This window comes from Echeneis naucrates, chromosome 21, assembly GCF_900963305.1.
Source record: "Echeneis naucrates chromosome 21, fEcheNa1.1, whole genome shotgun sequence".
Classification (NCBI taxonomy): Eukaryota; Metazoa; Chordata; class Actinopteri; order Carangiformes; family Echeneidae; genus Echeneis; species Echeneis naucrates.
The window spans coordinates 22,934,723-22,948,910 of NC_042531.1; the positions used below are offsets into that span (position 1 = coordinate 22,934,723).

Here is a 14,188-nt window from a genome sequence, read left to right on the forward strand (position 1 = left end):
TCTGTGAACCCGCGCTGAACTAGATTTGAACAAGGTGGGTTCTATTAGTAATCTAATAACTGACTTCGTGACACCAATTATCCAGATTGTGGATAGCTAGGTAAATGCAGTCACATTACTCCATTTTCGTGATACAGGCCCCAGGTCTGCATGACCGGTTGAACGCTGTCTACTGAATGAAATGAGACGTGTCTCAAAAGCAAATCAACAATAAGATGTGTCTCAATCTTTTAAGTTCACGTGAGGTTTTCCTTTTCCCATTAAGTGAATAAAACCGATTTTACTGCCAGGTGAACGTGTGGACTTCCTTATAATTTCTCGGTCACCGTCCTCCGTTGATCAATGACAACGTACTCCGAACAGTAGGAGGCGGCTTGTGCTCTGTACAACTGGTACAAAGGAAGAAGAAAGAGGAGGAAGCGTGTACGTTCAGGCCGAACGCTTAGGTAGGCTCAGAAAAAGCTTTCCATTAGCCCGTCGTTAAACAACACTCGTCGCTCCGTGGAATGACATCATCGCGATGTTTCTCATTCTGTTGTGGATTCCTGCCTTTGTCTCAGGTAACTAGTTAACAGGCACTTCCGTTTTGACGAACCAGTCTCTTGCTGTTCGACGTAAATTGGGTCCATACCCACCAATACACTGTTATGAAGTACCAACGTAAATTTCGGGCTATACGTTTTCTAACACGAGCTCAGCGCGTCTGTTCCCACCACTACATGCCGACGTAGTGCTCTGTAATGTCTCCGTGAAGTGTGTGTCTCATCACTATGCCAATGAGTGGCCTTGACAGTGGGCCCCTTGGCAAGCAGTGTTTATTAGGAGTGTGGACTGTTTCCTGAACATTACACTGAGCGGGGCAGCTGGATGGGACCAGATGGGACTGGTGAGAGACTCAGGTTGTGTTGTTCAGTGGTGTACCTCACTGGTTGTACTTTGTAGTAGTTCTGTAGTAAACTGGTAAATTAAGGTTGGGGACGCAGAAGGGGGGGCCGCATGCGTCTCACTTCTACTTCCTGATACAGCAGAGCTCATGGTTCCCTCACTCTGACAGGACTTGTTGCGGAGAAAATTCACCTCTTTGTCCACTTTCATCAGTTCCAGCTCTGTCCCAGGCGCCGCCACCACCACCACAGAACATCCACGTTGATAAGTGGCTGTTGATGTGGGCCCCGGCCTCACAGGAGAGCAACATCACCTACACCGTCGAGTATCAGAGGTGAAGCTCAGTCTCACTTTCAGTATTTGTGCATTTTACCGATTCATCTCACTACCTCTGTTGTGGCAGGGTGAACACATAGTGCCTCTACTTGATGAATGAAATATGACTCAACAGAAATTCATGTCTGCTTTTTATATTCACATTTGGGGATTTACTCCTTTTATTCACACACGAAGCAAATCAATGTGATCTACAACATGTCAGTGTCAGACACTTCAGAAATAATGGTCAGCATTCTATCCCCCCGGAGGCCCAGCTATGGACACTCCTGTGAGAAGGAGCAATCTCCTGATTAAAGAGCACAGTGAGTGCAGGAAAAGACAAACACTAGGTGATCACATCAGGTCATGCTGCTCAACACACTTCTTTTATGTAAGTTAATTAATGGTGACCTAATGTGGAAGGTACTTTGCAGCACATTAATAATATTGTATATTTCTTAAAGTCATGAATTGTATCACTGAAAATTAAAAGTAGCTAAAAGAAATATTAAACTATGGCATTACTATAATATCTTTATCTTCAACTGCTTATTGATTACAGTGCCAACATACCGACACACTAATCAAAGCCAGCTGAAGATAGTGGGTAGTAACCTGGTCTAGGACTAAACCCCCCACAAAGTCTGGTTTGTTTCAGTGCAACCATGCAGAACAGACCTGAAGATGAGTCAGACTGGTGTTTGTTTACGTCTTCAGCTTTGACCCCGGAAAATGGAAAGGTGTTCCTACCTGCATCCGCGAAGCTATCACTTCCTGTAATGTGGCGGTCAGCAAAGCTGAGAGTGTTAATGGCTGTGTTATGCTGCGTGTGCGAGCGGAGAGAGATGGGCTGAGTTCCATACCAGTCCAAGCCTGCAGCAGACATGGTAAGAGAAAGGACTAACAGTGTGACTGCAGCATGCAGCTGGTTTTGTTTTTCTCAGGTATTGAGAAAACTGTCTGTCTCTGAGCTTCACAAAGAGACTTCTCTTCTTATTGGCTGTTGTGACTTTTCATAACAGAGGAAATTAACTGAAAGTTTGTTTACAGCCACATAAACAACATTAGCATCAGCAACTGTGTATTGACTAGCCCCATGCCCCAAAACAATTGTCACAATTGTGACCAGTTTACCTTTTCAGGTACACAACCTCAGCGTCCTCTTTTGTGTATCCAGGTCACTCCTGCAGCCCTGAAGTCAGTCTGACCGTACGCCCACAATCCATGACCGTATATCTGAGCCGAAACCACAGTCTGGTTCAAGAACATGCAAGCCAGGTGAAATACAGGGTCTACTACGGCAAGGCAGGGGAGTTACTAACGGTGAGAATCCTCACAAGGGTCTGGACGCATAAGTGAGTGCGTGCACCCACAAGTAGTTAATAGGAAAAGAAAGTCCATTTGGTTTTGTCTGGTTTGGAGTCTCTGTCCGATTAAAATTATGTCAAATTTTATACACACACATACAATTAAGCCTGAAATTAATCACATCCCTGGAAAATTTTGACTTAGTTACTTTTATTCAATCAACAAAGCTTCTCCCAAAGATAACACTGTACAAGAGGCATCATTGTGCAAAAAAAAAAAAAAAAATCTTTCTCAGCCTTTATTTACATTTGAACAAAAAGACGAATGCCCAAAATATTCATACCCATTGCAGATTGTCACAGTCCATGGAAAAATCCAAGGTTCTACACCATTCCAAATAGTTCAAGCTATTCTAAAGCATCCTAATCAGCCTGAATCATTGGGGAAAGCTGTTTTAATCAACTAAACGGGTGAAAACTGAGGCTGCATGTTGTCCCTGTTCACAAGACAGGAAAGGGCTATAAGGCCATATCAAAATGTTTTTAAGTTCCAGTGGCTACAGTGGATCCAATGACCAGTGCAAAAGACTAGGGTTCCACAAATGCAGACCAAGGAGGATACCACTTCAGGCACAGAAAAGTTCTCTCTGCCTCTGTTTTATGGTCAGATTAAACAAAAATGTAATTGTTTGGCCACAATGATGTACCCTTCATTTGTCATAGAAAAGGAGAATCCTTCAACCCCATGAATACTATTCCCACTGTCAAACATAATGGTGGGGACCTAATTCATTGGGAGTGTTTTTCAGCCAGTGGTTCAGGGAACCTAATCAAAGTAAATGGCACGATGAAAAAAGAGGAAAACAAAACATCAGCCAGTCTGCAGAGAAACTTGGGCACAACTGGACATTTCAGCATGCCGACACAAAATACACAGCAAAAGTGGTGAAGAAATGTTTTGGAGTGGACTAGCCAAAGTCCTGACTTGAATCCAATTGAGAATCTGGAGGGAGCTGAAATTCAAGGTAATTGGAAGGAGACCCTCCGACCTGAAAGAGTTGGAGCTCATTGCAAAAGATCAATGGGCAAAAAGCCCATGTTCCTGCAACACCTGCTGGTCCCATATAGCATGAATTCTGTATTACAGCTCAACTCCATGAACTTCATGCAACAACATGTTCCTGCCTCCACCCCCCCCCCCCCTCCAATGCCTGCCTGCCTGTCTCTCTCTCTCTCTCTCTCTCTCTCTCTCTCTCTCTCTCTCTCTCTCTCTCTCTCTCTCTCTCTCAACCCAACCGGTCGAGGTAGATGGCCGCCCCCCCCTGAGCCTGGTTCTGCTCGAGGTTTCTGCCTCTTAAAGGAAGTTTTTCCTTGCCACTGTTGCCAAGTGCTTGCTCATCGGGGGATCTGTTGGGTCTCTTTAAATAAATTTATAAAGAGTTTGGTCTAGACCTGCTCTATATGTAAAGTGCCTTGATGTAACTTTGTTATGATTTGGCGCTATACAAATAAATCTGATTTGATTTGAAAGCTGTTCAGCAATTATGGGAAGCATTTTTTCTATTGATTATTGAGGATGGTATAAATAATTTGGAAATGCCACTTTTTGTTCAAATGTAAATGTTGAGAATTTCAGACAAAATGCCTTTTATACATTGCCTCAGCGTTTTTGAGAAGCTTGTCATTTCCAATTTATGAAAACTGATGTCCCATGTTGCCTCAGCAGAAGTCTTTGGATGCTGCCTCCTCTGTGTCCATCCCGAAGCTGGAGGAGGGACAGAGGTACTGTGCCAAGGTCCAGTTCCTTTACCACAATAAACCTTTTGGGCTGGAGAGCTGTACTCAATGTGAGGTCATCCCTGGGTCAAGTAAGACCATGATTCTGATTATTAAATCACAGGAACACAACAACCAAACACAAACAGCACAAGTATACAGTCAAAGAAAAAACACTAGTCCCTTAACTAGTCCGAGTCTGACAGATAGATAAAGTGCACAGTAACAATGTAATGATGAAGGCAGTGGGGACTGGTTTCAATTCCTCACATAGTCAAGTTGTGGTGTCAATGGTATTCCTTTTGGGTCAGCTTAAAACACCTTGGTAGAGATGTTCCAAAACAGAACCAGTTTGAACAACTCATTAATTAAATGATGTCCTTAATGTGCTTTCTTCTGCTACACCCTGCTGACTTTGACACTTACGTAATTTTCTGTGTTAAATTTGGACCAATAACGAACCATAGAAGTCAGGATGACATCAGAACCACAAACCTAAACTCTAAAGTTTTGAGATCACTTGCAAACATCTTGGTTTTCCAAAGAAAACATTTTCATGCAATTCACAAACTATATAGAGGCCTATTATCAGCAACTGGCAGTCCTCTCCTGGCATGCCTGCTAATACAAGTTCATAATTTTATAAGGTTAATCAATTATTATAAAACCCTTTTGCAATTGTGTAGCACAGTTGAAAACAGTTGTACTAGTGGGGGAGCACAAAAGTATTGTCATTGTTTAGATTAGTTTATCATCTGAAGCCTCAGCTGTTGTTTTTTTTACAGGCTCTAAATAGACAGAAAGACAGACTGAGACCCATCAGTCTGTTGTTGTTCTTAGAAAGGAATGCAAGGAATTTTCTTTACCACGCTGTTAACTATTCCCTTCAATGAGCAGCACAAAGTAGCTCTATAAAGGAATAAGAGGCTGTCATGAAAAACTATGCAAGAAGACATATGAGTGTAGTTTAAAGTCAGTGGAAAATTGGACAGAAGAACATTTGTGAGATGTAGAACAAATGGAAAGATGCAAGCGCAGTGCTTAATACCAAGAATCAAGAATTGTGAAGGCAACATGATGGTCTGGGGTGCCTTTTGAGGTGGTAAAATCTGAGATTTGTATGGTAGGACAGCTGTCGCAAGATTGTGCAAGGCCATGCCCTAGCCTGTGGACAGCAATTGATTGGACTCATTGTTATCACACAACAGGTTAATGTTAAAAAAAAAAAAATTGTATTATAATGCTGCACCTGCCAATCCATCTTGTGGGCGTTGCTCCAGGAGTAATGAGGTGACGATCTCTTCAGATTACCTTTTAAAATTGACAGAATGCCTAAGGTCTATCAGGCTGTAATTGTGGTAAAAGGTGTTTTTTATTTTAGGTTTGAACACAATAATTTCCATTGAAATCATTATCATGCCCTGTTCATTTGTTATATTTCGTGTGTGTGTCTGTGTCTGTTAGAGCCTGAACCGGTGCAGCCTGTGGTAATAGGAACAGTCGTATTTGCAATCTTCCTGGTTTTGTTTATTGTAATGGCATATGCCCTCATCTGCCATCGGGGGAAAATCAAGGACTGTCTGCAACCTGTGTGTCAGATGCCACATGTGAGCAAGCGCTGTTCACCACACACACACACGCACTTTTGACAGACAGAAAGTTAAGTATATATTCCAGAGTAGTTTGTAGAAGAACAACCAGGTGGGGTGTAACGGTACGTAAAAGTAACAGTTCGGTATATACTGTGGTTTGGAGATCATGGTTTGATATTTTTGGTAGTATGCTTTAAAAAAACAAAAAAAAAACCAAAAAAAAAAACCTAACACATTTTTCATCGTCAAACTGAAAACACATAACTGTAAAAAAAACACAAAACAAAGGATATTTCTAAATAAAAACATAAGTGGGTCTAGGTAGGAAAATAAGTAATATCAATTAAAGTGCGGCAGGTAGAAAATACTGTAAGCATTTCCAACTTCATACTCAAACTGCTTAATTAAACAAAATCTCACATTGTTTGGAACAATCAGCTGTTTGACGACTTTTCTTTATTCCTCCAGTTTCTCATGGAGTGTCACCCTGACTCTCAAAACCTCAGCTCCCCCACTGAGGAGCGCTGCGATATCCTCTCCCGAGAGGTCGGGCTGGAATTTCAGCAGACATCTTCCTCTACTTCTGCACCACCTACTTCCAACCACCCAGACCTAAGATTTGGCTCACCCTTCATTGCCCCCCAATGTCATGTCTCAAGCCACTCAGAGGATAATGTGACCTCAGCAAAGACAATGTGAGAACATTTCTTGATGTGCCTGAAATGACAAGGCTATTTCATATTTCTATGTGGCCACTCAGAGCACCAACACCGTATTAACGGGTGCTGGTTTGTTTGGTTTGACCCCAAAATCTCTAAAGATGCTCCATTTGGGAGGGAGGATTAAGAACTGAAATGGAATTTGTTACATCTCAGACCTGGGGTCTGTTTCACAAAGGGAGGCAACTCAAACAGGCGAAAGCAGGGGGTAACTCTAGCCTGTTTCACAAAGAGAGGAAACTTAACCTCTCGGTCAGTTACCGTAGTAACAGACTCTGAACCTAACCTGGTCATCTTAAGCTGCTGCTGCGGGATTCCACCTAAATGAAATAAATTAATAGGCTTCCATTCAAGCAGTTTTCTCCTGTAATAATATTTGTTGCAAAGGACTACATTTAAACTTGCACATTAACCCGAGCCGCAATGTTATCCAACACCATCTCCCTCTCTTTTGCAGCTGCAAAAGTGTCACTTCTCACGATCAAACTCACCGTATGAGCACAATAAAATGTCCATTTCTATTGGGGTAAAAAATGCAGCCCTTCTCTTCCCCAGTTGCCATGGTGACTCCTCAAATTGGGGCTCCATTGATGCTGTCTTTTTCTAGTTGTGATGCACACGCTTAATTCTGGGAGAAACTACTCCGTTGATCAAACTAACTCAAATCTGCTGTTCTGGAACAGAAGACTCCATTTCCTATCTCAGAGTAGATCAACTCAAAGAGTTCAGGGTTAGACTCAGTTTTTTGAACCTGCTTTGTGAAATGGACCCCAGGACTAGGACTTGTTTTGGGCCAGCTGTGATTTAATTCAGCAGATGGCTGAAGAATTTTTATTTGGGTCACTATCCAACAGCTCTCTGGAGTAGTTTCCAAAGTGAAACTACTGTATGATGCTGTATTATAATGCTGCACCTGCAATGTTTTGAATGGGCAGATGTGGTGGGGGAATATTCTGTGTTTTGCTGTTCAGCGTTGAAACACTGTTTCCAGTGTGTTACTTGTGGCCAGAGTTACTGCCGGTAAACCAATTTCTAGCACTTCTAACACTTAACCTAATACTACATACTGAATATTGGCCATTCTGTGGTAGTTACTTTGCACAAGGAATCAAATGTGTCACAACTGCTCAGTCTCAATGATTAGACCATGGATAACGATTTACATCATGGTCAGTGATGATTTGTCACCATTTATTTGAACACTGCTTTTCTTTTGGGTCAAGAGTTAAATTTAATAGGATAAAACCTCAATCAATAGATCAGTGTTTGTTAATGATCCTTTTGGTTCTATTATTGGCATTAAATGACTCAGAAATACTCAGAAAATTTTAAACATTTTACTAAAATCTTACATTGTCAAAAATGAAATATCACATTGTAAAAAGTATTCAGACACTTTACTGTGATTCTGAAGTTCATCTCTGAGATGTTTCTACACCTGGAATGGAGTTCAGCTGTGGGAAAACTCAGCTGATTGGAGTCCAGCTGGGCTCAGAGACTGAATTTTGTCAAGGCTCAGGGAGAGTTCATCAAATCATTCTGACATTTAGAAGTCTTGAACAATGGGATTCTTCCAGAACTGGACCAGACTGAGTTTTGATCATCATCTGAAAATATACTCCCAATAGCAGAACGATTGAAGGGGTCTGGATACTTCCTGAGTGCAGTCTATGTGGTACCAAAGGGCCAGAACAATGTCTTAAACAGTTATTACAGCTTCACTGCTTTGCTCTGTATTTGAATATTGGCTAAAAGCATGTGACTACTGACATAACTGTCACATGTTTGAGTAAAAAACTGACCCTGGGCAGACATGAGCCCAGTGTACTGACATTACATTAGTCCTCAATGAAACAGATTCAGCATGACATGCACAATATGTATCCAAACACTGGGGAGAGTGAACATATATTGCTAGGCCCATAGGTCTTCGGTCCGACCAAATTTGTAGATCAGAGTTCTACAGAGAGAAAGAAAAGAGAAATTGCATCACTAGAGTAAGCTTCACTGAGAAGCTTGGATTGCACAACCTATAACACCTAGAGAGGCACCAGGGTGATCGGTAACATAATAGACTCCTGACAGACTGACAGACTGACAGACAGACTGTGATACTGACTGATTGACTGACTGATGGCTCCATGGCCAACTCTGACTCCTCTGGCTCCAGGTAATGAACAAGTGACGGGCTCTCAGCTTCTTGAGACATGAAGTTTTGCAGTGAGTCAAGGTTTGGCACCTTGAGCTGCCTGTGTGAGTATGTATATGAGTTTACCTGGCTAAAATCCAAGAGAGATGTAGTTCAATGAGAGAAAGGTAAGATTATTTTAAGGGTCTTTGTCAAGATTAAAGATAAAAGAGATAAGCCTTTCAATTCCTCAGGTTAGGTTTGCAGCTGAGACTGCCGATTTTAAACTCTCCCCCAATATTATGAGAATCCCAGCTGAGTACACTGCACAATGATGTGTTCATGAGTTAAATGGTCACCTACCAATTACAAATCCAAATCTGTCTCAGTCAGTGTTCCTGGTCTCATCATGGATACATTTCTACATGATCCATCACTGAATCAGTGGAGTAGTCCTCCTGCATGTTGCTCTTTAAGTTGAGAAGGGTTTTTTTGTTTGTTCTTTAAAGAAAAGCTTCATGTTCTCACCCAAAAAAGATCAGGGCATTCTGAAAGAACACAGCCAGCCCTGGAGCCACTCCCACTTCTGAGGAGGAAATACAACAGTAAGAGGGATAGGGACTTAATCATCCAAAGGGGCTGCATTGATTGGTTACATTAAAGGTTTATTCAGTATAAGTACAAAGACACAACAATAGGACAACCATTCAGACACTCACCAGGCACCACATAGGCTCCAAAGAGGATCCAGATGGAAGCAATGAGCGAGCCAAACATCATCATGAAGCCAATGAAGAGCCAGATACGGGCTCCTGCCACAACAGACCAGTAGATAGACCAATACATAATCACTGACAGCTGAACACTGAACCCGAAACAGACCTGTCAGCAGGTTTGAGCCAGTCTGTAGGTCGATGATATGAATTAACTGACTGAACCCCCTAACCCTAACCCTAACCAACAAAAACCCGATTTGGTGGTTAACCATCGCACTAATATATGATGTCATATGTGGTGAAATCAACCCAGAAACAGACAGCAGAGTAATAAGACAACTTCCTTAAATTATGATAATGTATTATAATCCCATAATGTCAAAGACATACCTGTCCTGCCGAGGCAGCCTTCTCCATATGCATCTCCTCTTACCTGGCCATTAGAAACTGCATTAATCCTGAAAACAGACACAGAAAGCTGTAACTAAGAAGAGGATGATCAGCTGCGACCTGCAGTGGCAAACTCACATCATTAGCTGAGAACTTCTTGTGGTGAGTCAGCAGACAGAGTTGATTCTGCTCCATCTACTAGCTCTGATTTGGGCTTCACCAGCCTTGTCTTATCCTACGTTGCTTCTGTATTATAATTTTTTTGTTACATTGTTACAAAACAATGTGTAATATTAATTAGATTAATAATTTCAGCACAGTTAACATCCACCACGAAATATATAATGAGTAGCTCAAATCAAACAATCTGATTAGTTCATAGGTGTGGTAAAATGAGCGCAATCTACTGCTAAGACATCAAATTACTTTCCACAGACCCATCACTCCACAACTGACAAGTCACCAAAAAAAATAAAAAATAAACTTGCCATGTTTCGTAACCATTTCATAAAAGCAATGGCTCACTTCACTCACGGCCTTTCATAAGCTATTGCTTAATTGACCTTCTTTCCATTTACATAGCATGTCTTGACCTCCAACATCTCTGCTTCAATCTCTTGACTCTACTACTGCAAACCAAACAATTCCTACTGCTGCAACTTTACAATGAAAACAATTAACTAAAGGATCATGGCTTTTATACTGAATATCATTACAGGAAATGCAATGTGAGCTGATAGTTTAAGAGCAGCACATTTGTCAGATGGCCAGCTCCCATCACCATGTTGCTGTTCACAGAATGAAGGTAGCTCCGGCAAATGAAAAAAAAAAAAAACAGCAACACAGCCATACCCGTAATCAGGTGAAGTGTGTCCATCTTCAACTTGGTCCACTGAGGTGGATTTGTCTTGTTGAATTAGCAGCTTAAGATAGCAAAGCCAACTCAACATTGTCCTAGAGGAGACCATGATTAACCTGGAATGTTTTCCATAAACAACGCAGAGCTTTTCAGGTCCAAAACCTCATGGTCCCTCCACCTGGCGTTGCCTGTGCCAGTAAGTCACAGTGGCCGGCAGAGCCTGTTTCAGTCCACCATGTTACAGTCATTGCTGCAGTAGCTTCCTCTGATCTCCATGGCAGCACAAACCAATGCTCCAGGATTTGTGTGTTGGGCTCATGAACAAAAACATGAACCATCTTCTGTAAGTTCTTCAAGCCTGTGGCTGATCATTTGAGAAGTCATTGGGAGTCATCTTAACTGGACTCAGTCCAGGCTCTAAGGAGATCAACCTCAGAACTGAACCATGTCCATTTATTGACAGTCTAGCTGCAGACTGATAAAGGTCTAGACTCTTCAACTGTGCTCTCCAACGTCTTTGTTGTGAGGTTCATATAAACTGTCAAATTGACTCATACTCTAAACCTCTTGTCTGATTTTGCTGATTCCAGATCTGATAAAAACCTCCTGTCTGGTTTCACTGAAACTAGGTCTGATAAAAAACTCCATGCAACAGTTTCATTTTTTCCTTTTGTCACTTCATCCCTGATTGGCTCTTGTATTCACCCTGACCCCTGCGAATTTACTTAAATTAGTTCAACTAAGCTCCCTCCTTAACATTCAATGTTTGTTTCACCATTGCAAGCAGCTGCTGTTCAGCTAAGATCTTAATTACCTTTGTTTGTATATTATTATCATGTTAGTCCTGGATAAGGTTAAACTTTATTTATCCTTATGCTTCATGCTCCTTATTATAGGCTGATAGTTTATTTTCTATTGATTTTTAATGGTCTAATTTCAGATTCAGCAGTCCATGCAGATTTTTCTATCCTTGTAATTACACACATTTAAATTATATAAACATGTCAGCTTTTCCTATTCTTGGATCCTGATCCAATGTGCATGATACTTTCTTTGATTTGAACCTCCTCCTCCAAGTCCAAGTGTGATCAGTCATGGGTGAATGGGATTGTTTGTGACTGGGCTTGGAAGATGATGAGTCCAGAGCTTCTCTCTTCTAGTTTCATGGGCACATGATACTGACTTTGCACTGCAGCACTTCACCCAGGGGCCCTGTGAGACAGCTCATTTGATCTCTAAACATTAGTGCAGTCAGATGACAGACACTTGGCATTTTGTCATACCACCTGCCTTGTACCTTACACTCCATGAGACACCACATTCTCTGCTGTGCACCTGATTGTCTATACAGATAGAAAACAGCCACAAACCTACATAAAAAAGGCGATGGTGGAGAAGACGCCACATGTGTGAAACGCATGGTGCATCTCTGTGGATGTATATGCCACTGCTGCATCAATCATGATCCACCATCCTGTGAAAAACTGGGGAGACAAAACAAACAAACAAACAAAAAAAAAAAACAGGACAAGTATATGAACACACATTGGGCTACTGCACTGGATGATGGTGATGTGATTCAGTCACTGTTTTTGTAAGATGACTGACCAGAACTCCAGCCACAACAGAAGCCAAGGTGTTCCTCCTCTCCCCCAAGTCGAAGCATTCACACTCTGGCCATCGGAAGTTGTCCAGGAAGCCAGCCATTTGCAGTCTTTTGAAGGCAGGCATACAGGAAGAACATTGAGGAACACGTATGCTGCTGTACCGATGATTTTGAATGAAAATTAAAGGTTCTACAGGTTCTATATATAGATGTATAATGTAAGAAATAAAACACTAAATGAGCCACTTGGCGGGTATACTAACATAAGGAAAGTGCCATTACATGATGAGCGCTCGGTCCGAACATTACAGCTCAGTCATAACTCTTGGCTGTTCCCGGGCTAAATCGAAGCTATGATGTTAGAAAGATAACTGCCGCTTACCTGACTGAAGCTCAGCGAACGGAAGATAATGGCGGCTAACGGCTAGCAGATGTCAACCGATATCAAGTGGATTAAGTAAGTATTACGCGACTAAGGTTCACTGGCCCACTGTCACTCCAAATCGTGACTGCTTTCAGTTCCCCCGGATGCCCTTCTTCTTCCTCGTCTTCTTTTCCTTGATGTTTGAGTTTACAAGTAAACTTGCCGCCACCAGCTGTATCTGCACATGTTCTTCCACTCTCTTATCCTCTCCTATTGCTCCATTGGGGCCAGGGCTGTAAATTAACACCCGCCAACCCGTCAAATGCGGGTTAAAATTCACTTTGGCATGTGATAATAAATGAATGAAACAACCATTTTGGGTTGAGTCGCTGAAAACCGGCTGTCTCCAAGGCTCCAGGCAGTAGACCCACCATGCCTACATTTCCCATAAGCACTAGCTCCGGGAGTTGACGTCATACTGTTCCAGAATGCAATTCAGCGCGCAGCCATTTTGGCAGCAACGAAAGTTTTTGGCGGTTTTAGGCTAAGTTTACGCATGGCCGTCTATTTTCATAAACAGTGCACACGCGCTCGTATTCATAAAACCTTTCGTTTACACTAACCTGTGTATGTACGCCGTCAGGACATTCCTAAACTGCAGATTGCAGCGTAACGAGAAGCTCAAGTCCACGTTAGCCAGCCAGAATCCCAAAAATAGCAACAACAGCAACAATATAGAAGATCTTTAAAAATAAACACATAAAACCTGTACTTGTAAATGCAAACATATGAAAAAGGTCTGCACCAACATAAATGCGACTGCTACTCTGAATACATCCATGATCGCCATACCAAATGAAAATGTAAACAGAGGTCGCAATTTTGGCGCAGGTGCAAGTTCTGGCGCATGTTAAGTCGGATGTCAAACATGCAACCGAAGTTCTCCAAAATTTTCACTCTAGCCGGAAATTTCTCCGTTTAAAAAAATAATCGTGTACCTGTAAATGGGGCTGTAGGAGCTTTCAGTTTGTTAAAAGATTTTTTTGGTATTTGGTTTGCTAATTATTTGTTTTGTTTAATTTTTTTTTTTTTTTTTGTTTGGGGGGGGGGGGGGGGGGGGGGGGCGCATACTGTGGACTCCAAAGATTATATATGTGGGAAAGCAGATATGTGACCAGCATGCACATGTTTTTTTTTTTTACCAGAGCGAGAGAGGCATGTTAGAATTTCTTTGTTCTTTGTCTGCTTGCCTGCTTGCTTTTGGAAAAAATAGACATTTTGAAACGCTGAAATGTTGTGCAGTGGACAACAACATTATAATGGTAATATGTTTAATACCAATATACTATGTTTGTGATATGTTTAATACGAATACACTATAATTGTGATATGCTTAATACCAGTGCACTATGATCCTGCAATGCTTAATATTACAAGTTTAGACTGTGTGAACCATAGGACCAACAACCAGAGGAGTAAACTGTTAATCTCTAGGCTACACTCACACAGAGGAGGAGATGAGTCAGCA

General features: G+C 41.7%; 2 protein-coding genes across 4 annotated transcripts; one reads left to right on the top strand and one right to left on the bottom strand.

Annotated features, from left to right (window-relative positions):
• Positions 1–405: 405 nt before the first annotated feature.
• ifngr2 (interferon gamma receptor 2) lies at positions 406–6,950 on the top strand. 2 transcript variants are annotated; one of them, XM_029529806.1, is made up of 7 exons: positions 406–560; positions 1,099–1,219; positions 1,921–2,090; positions 2,381–2,526; positions 4,237–4,378; positions 5,751–5,893; positions 6,347–6,950. In XM_029529806.1, the coding sequence occupies exons 1-7, from the start codon at positions 521–523 to the stop codon at positions 6,575–6,577; spliced, it is 993 nt and encodes a 330-aa protein (XP_029385666.1). In that variant the 5' UTR covers positions 406–520; the 3' UTR covers positions 6,578–6,950. The 2 variants fall into 2 exon arrangements, with proteins under 2 accessions (XP_029385666.1, XP_029385667.1); XM_029529807.1 differs by lacking the exon at positions 6,347–6,950 and having other exon boundaries at positions 4,237–4,292; positions 5,751–5,887.
• A 916-nt stretch (positions 6,951–7,866) lies between these two features.
• Positions 7,867–13,112, bottom strand: LOC115061471 (transmembrane protein 50B). Of its 2 annotated transcripts, none has more exons than XR_003842335.1 (7): positions 12,679–13,112; positions 12,299–12,404; positions 12,065–12,174; positions 9,832–9,899; positions 9,445–9,537; positions 9,089–9,311; positions 7,867–8,557 (listed from the first exon to the last, which is right to left on the bottom strand). XR_003842335.1 is itself a non-coding variant. In XM_029529808.1 (7 exons), exons 2-7 carry the CDS (start codon positions 12,395–12,397, stop codon positions 8,512–8,514), a joined length of 474 nt encoding a protein of 157 aa, XP_029385668.1. In that variant the 5' UTR covers positions 12,398–12,404; positions 12,679–13,110; the 3' UTR covers positions 7,875–8,511. The 2 variants fall into 2 exon arrangements, 1 of the variants encoding a protein (XP_029385668.1); XM_029529808.1 differs by having other exon boundaries at positions 7,875–8,557; positions 9,254–9,311; positions 12,679–13,110.
• Positions 13,113–14,188: the final 1,076 nt, after the last annotated feature.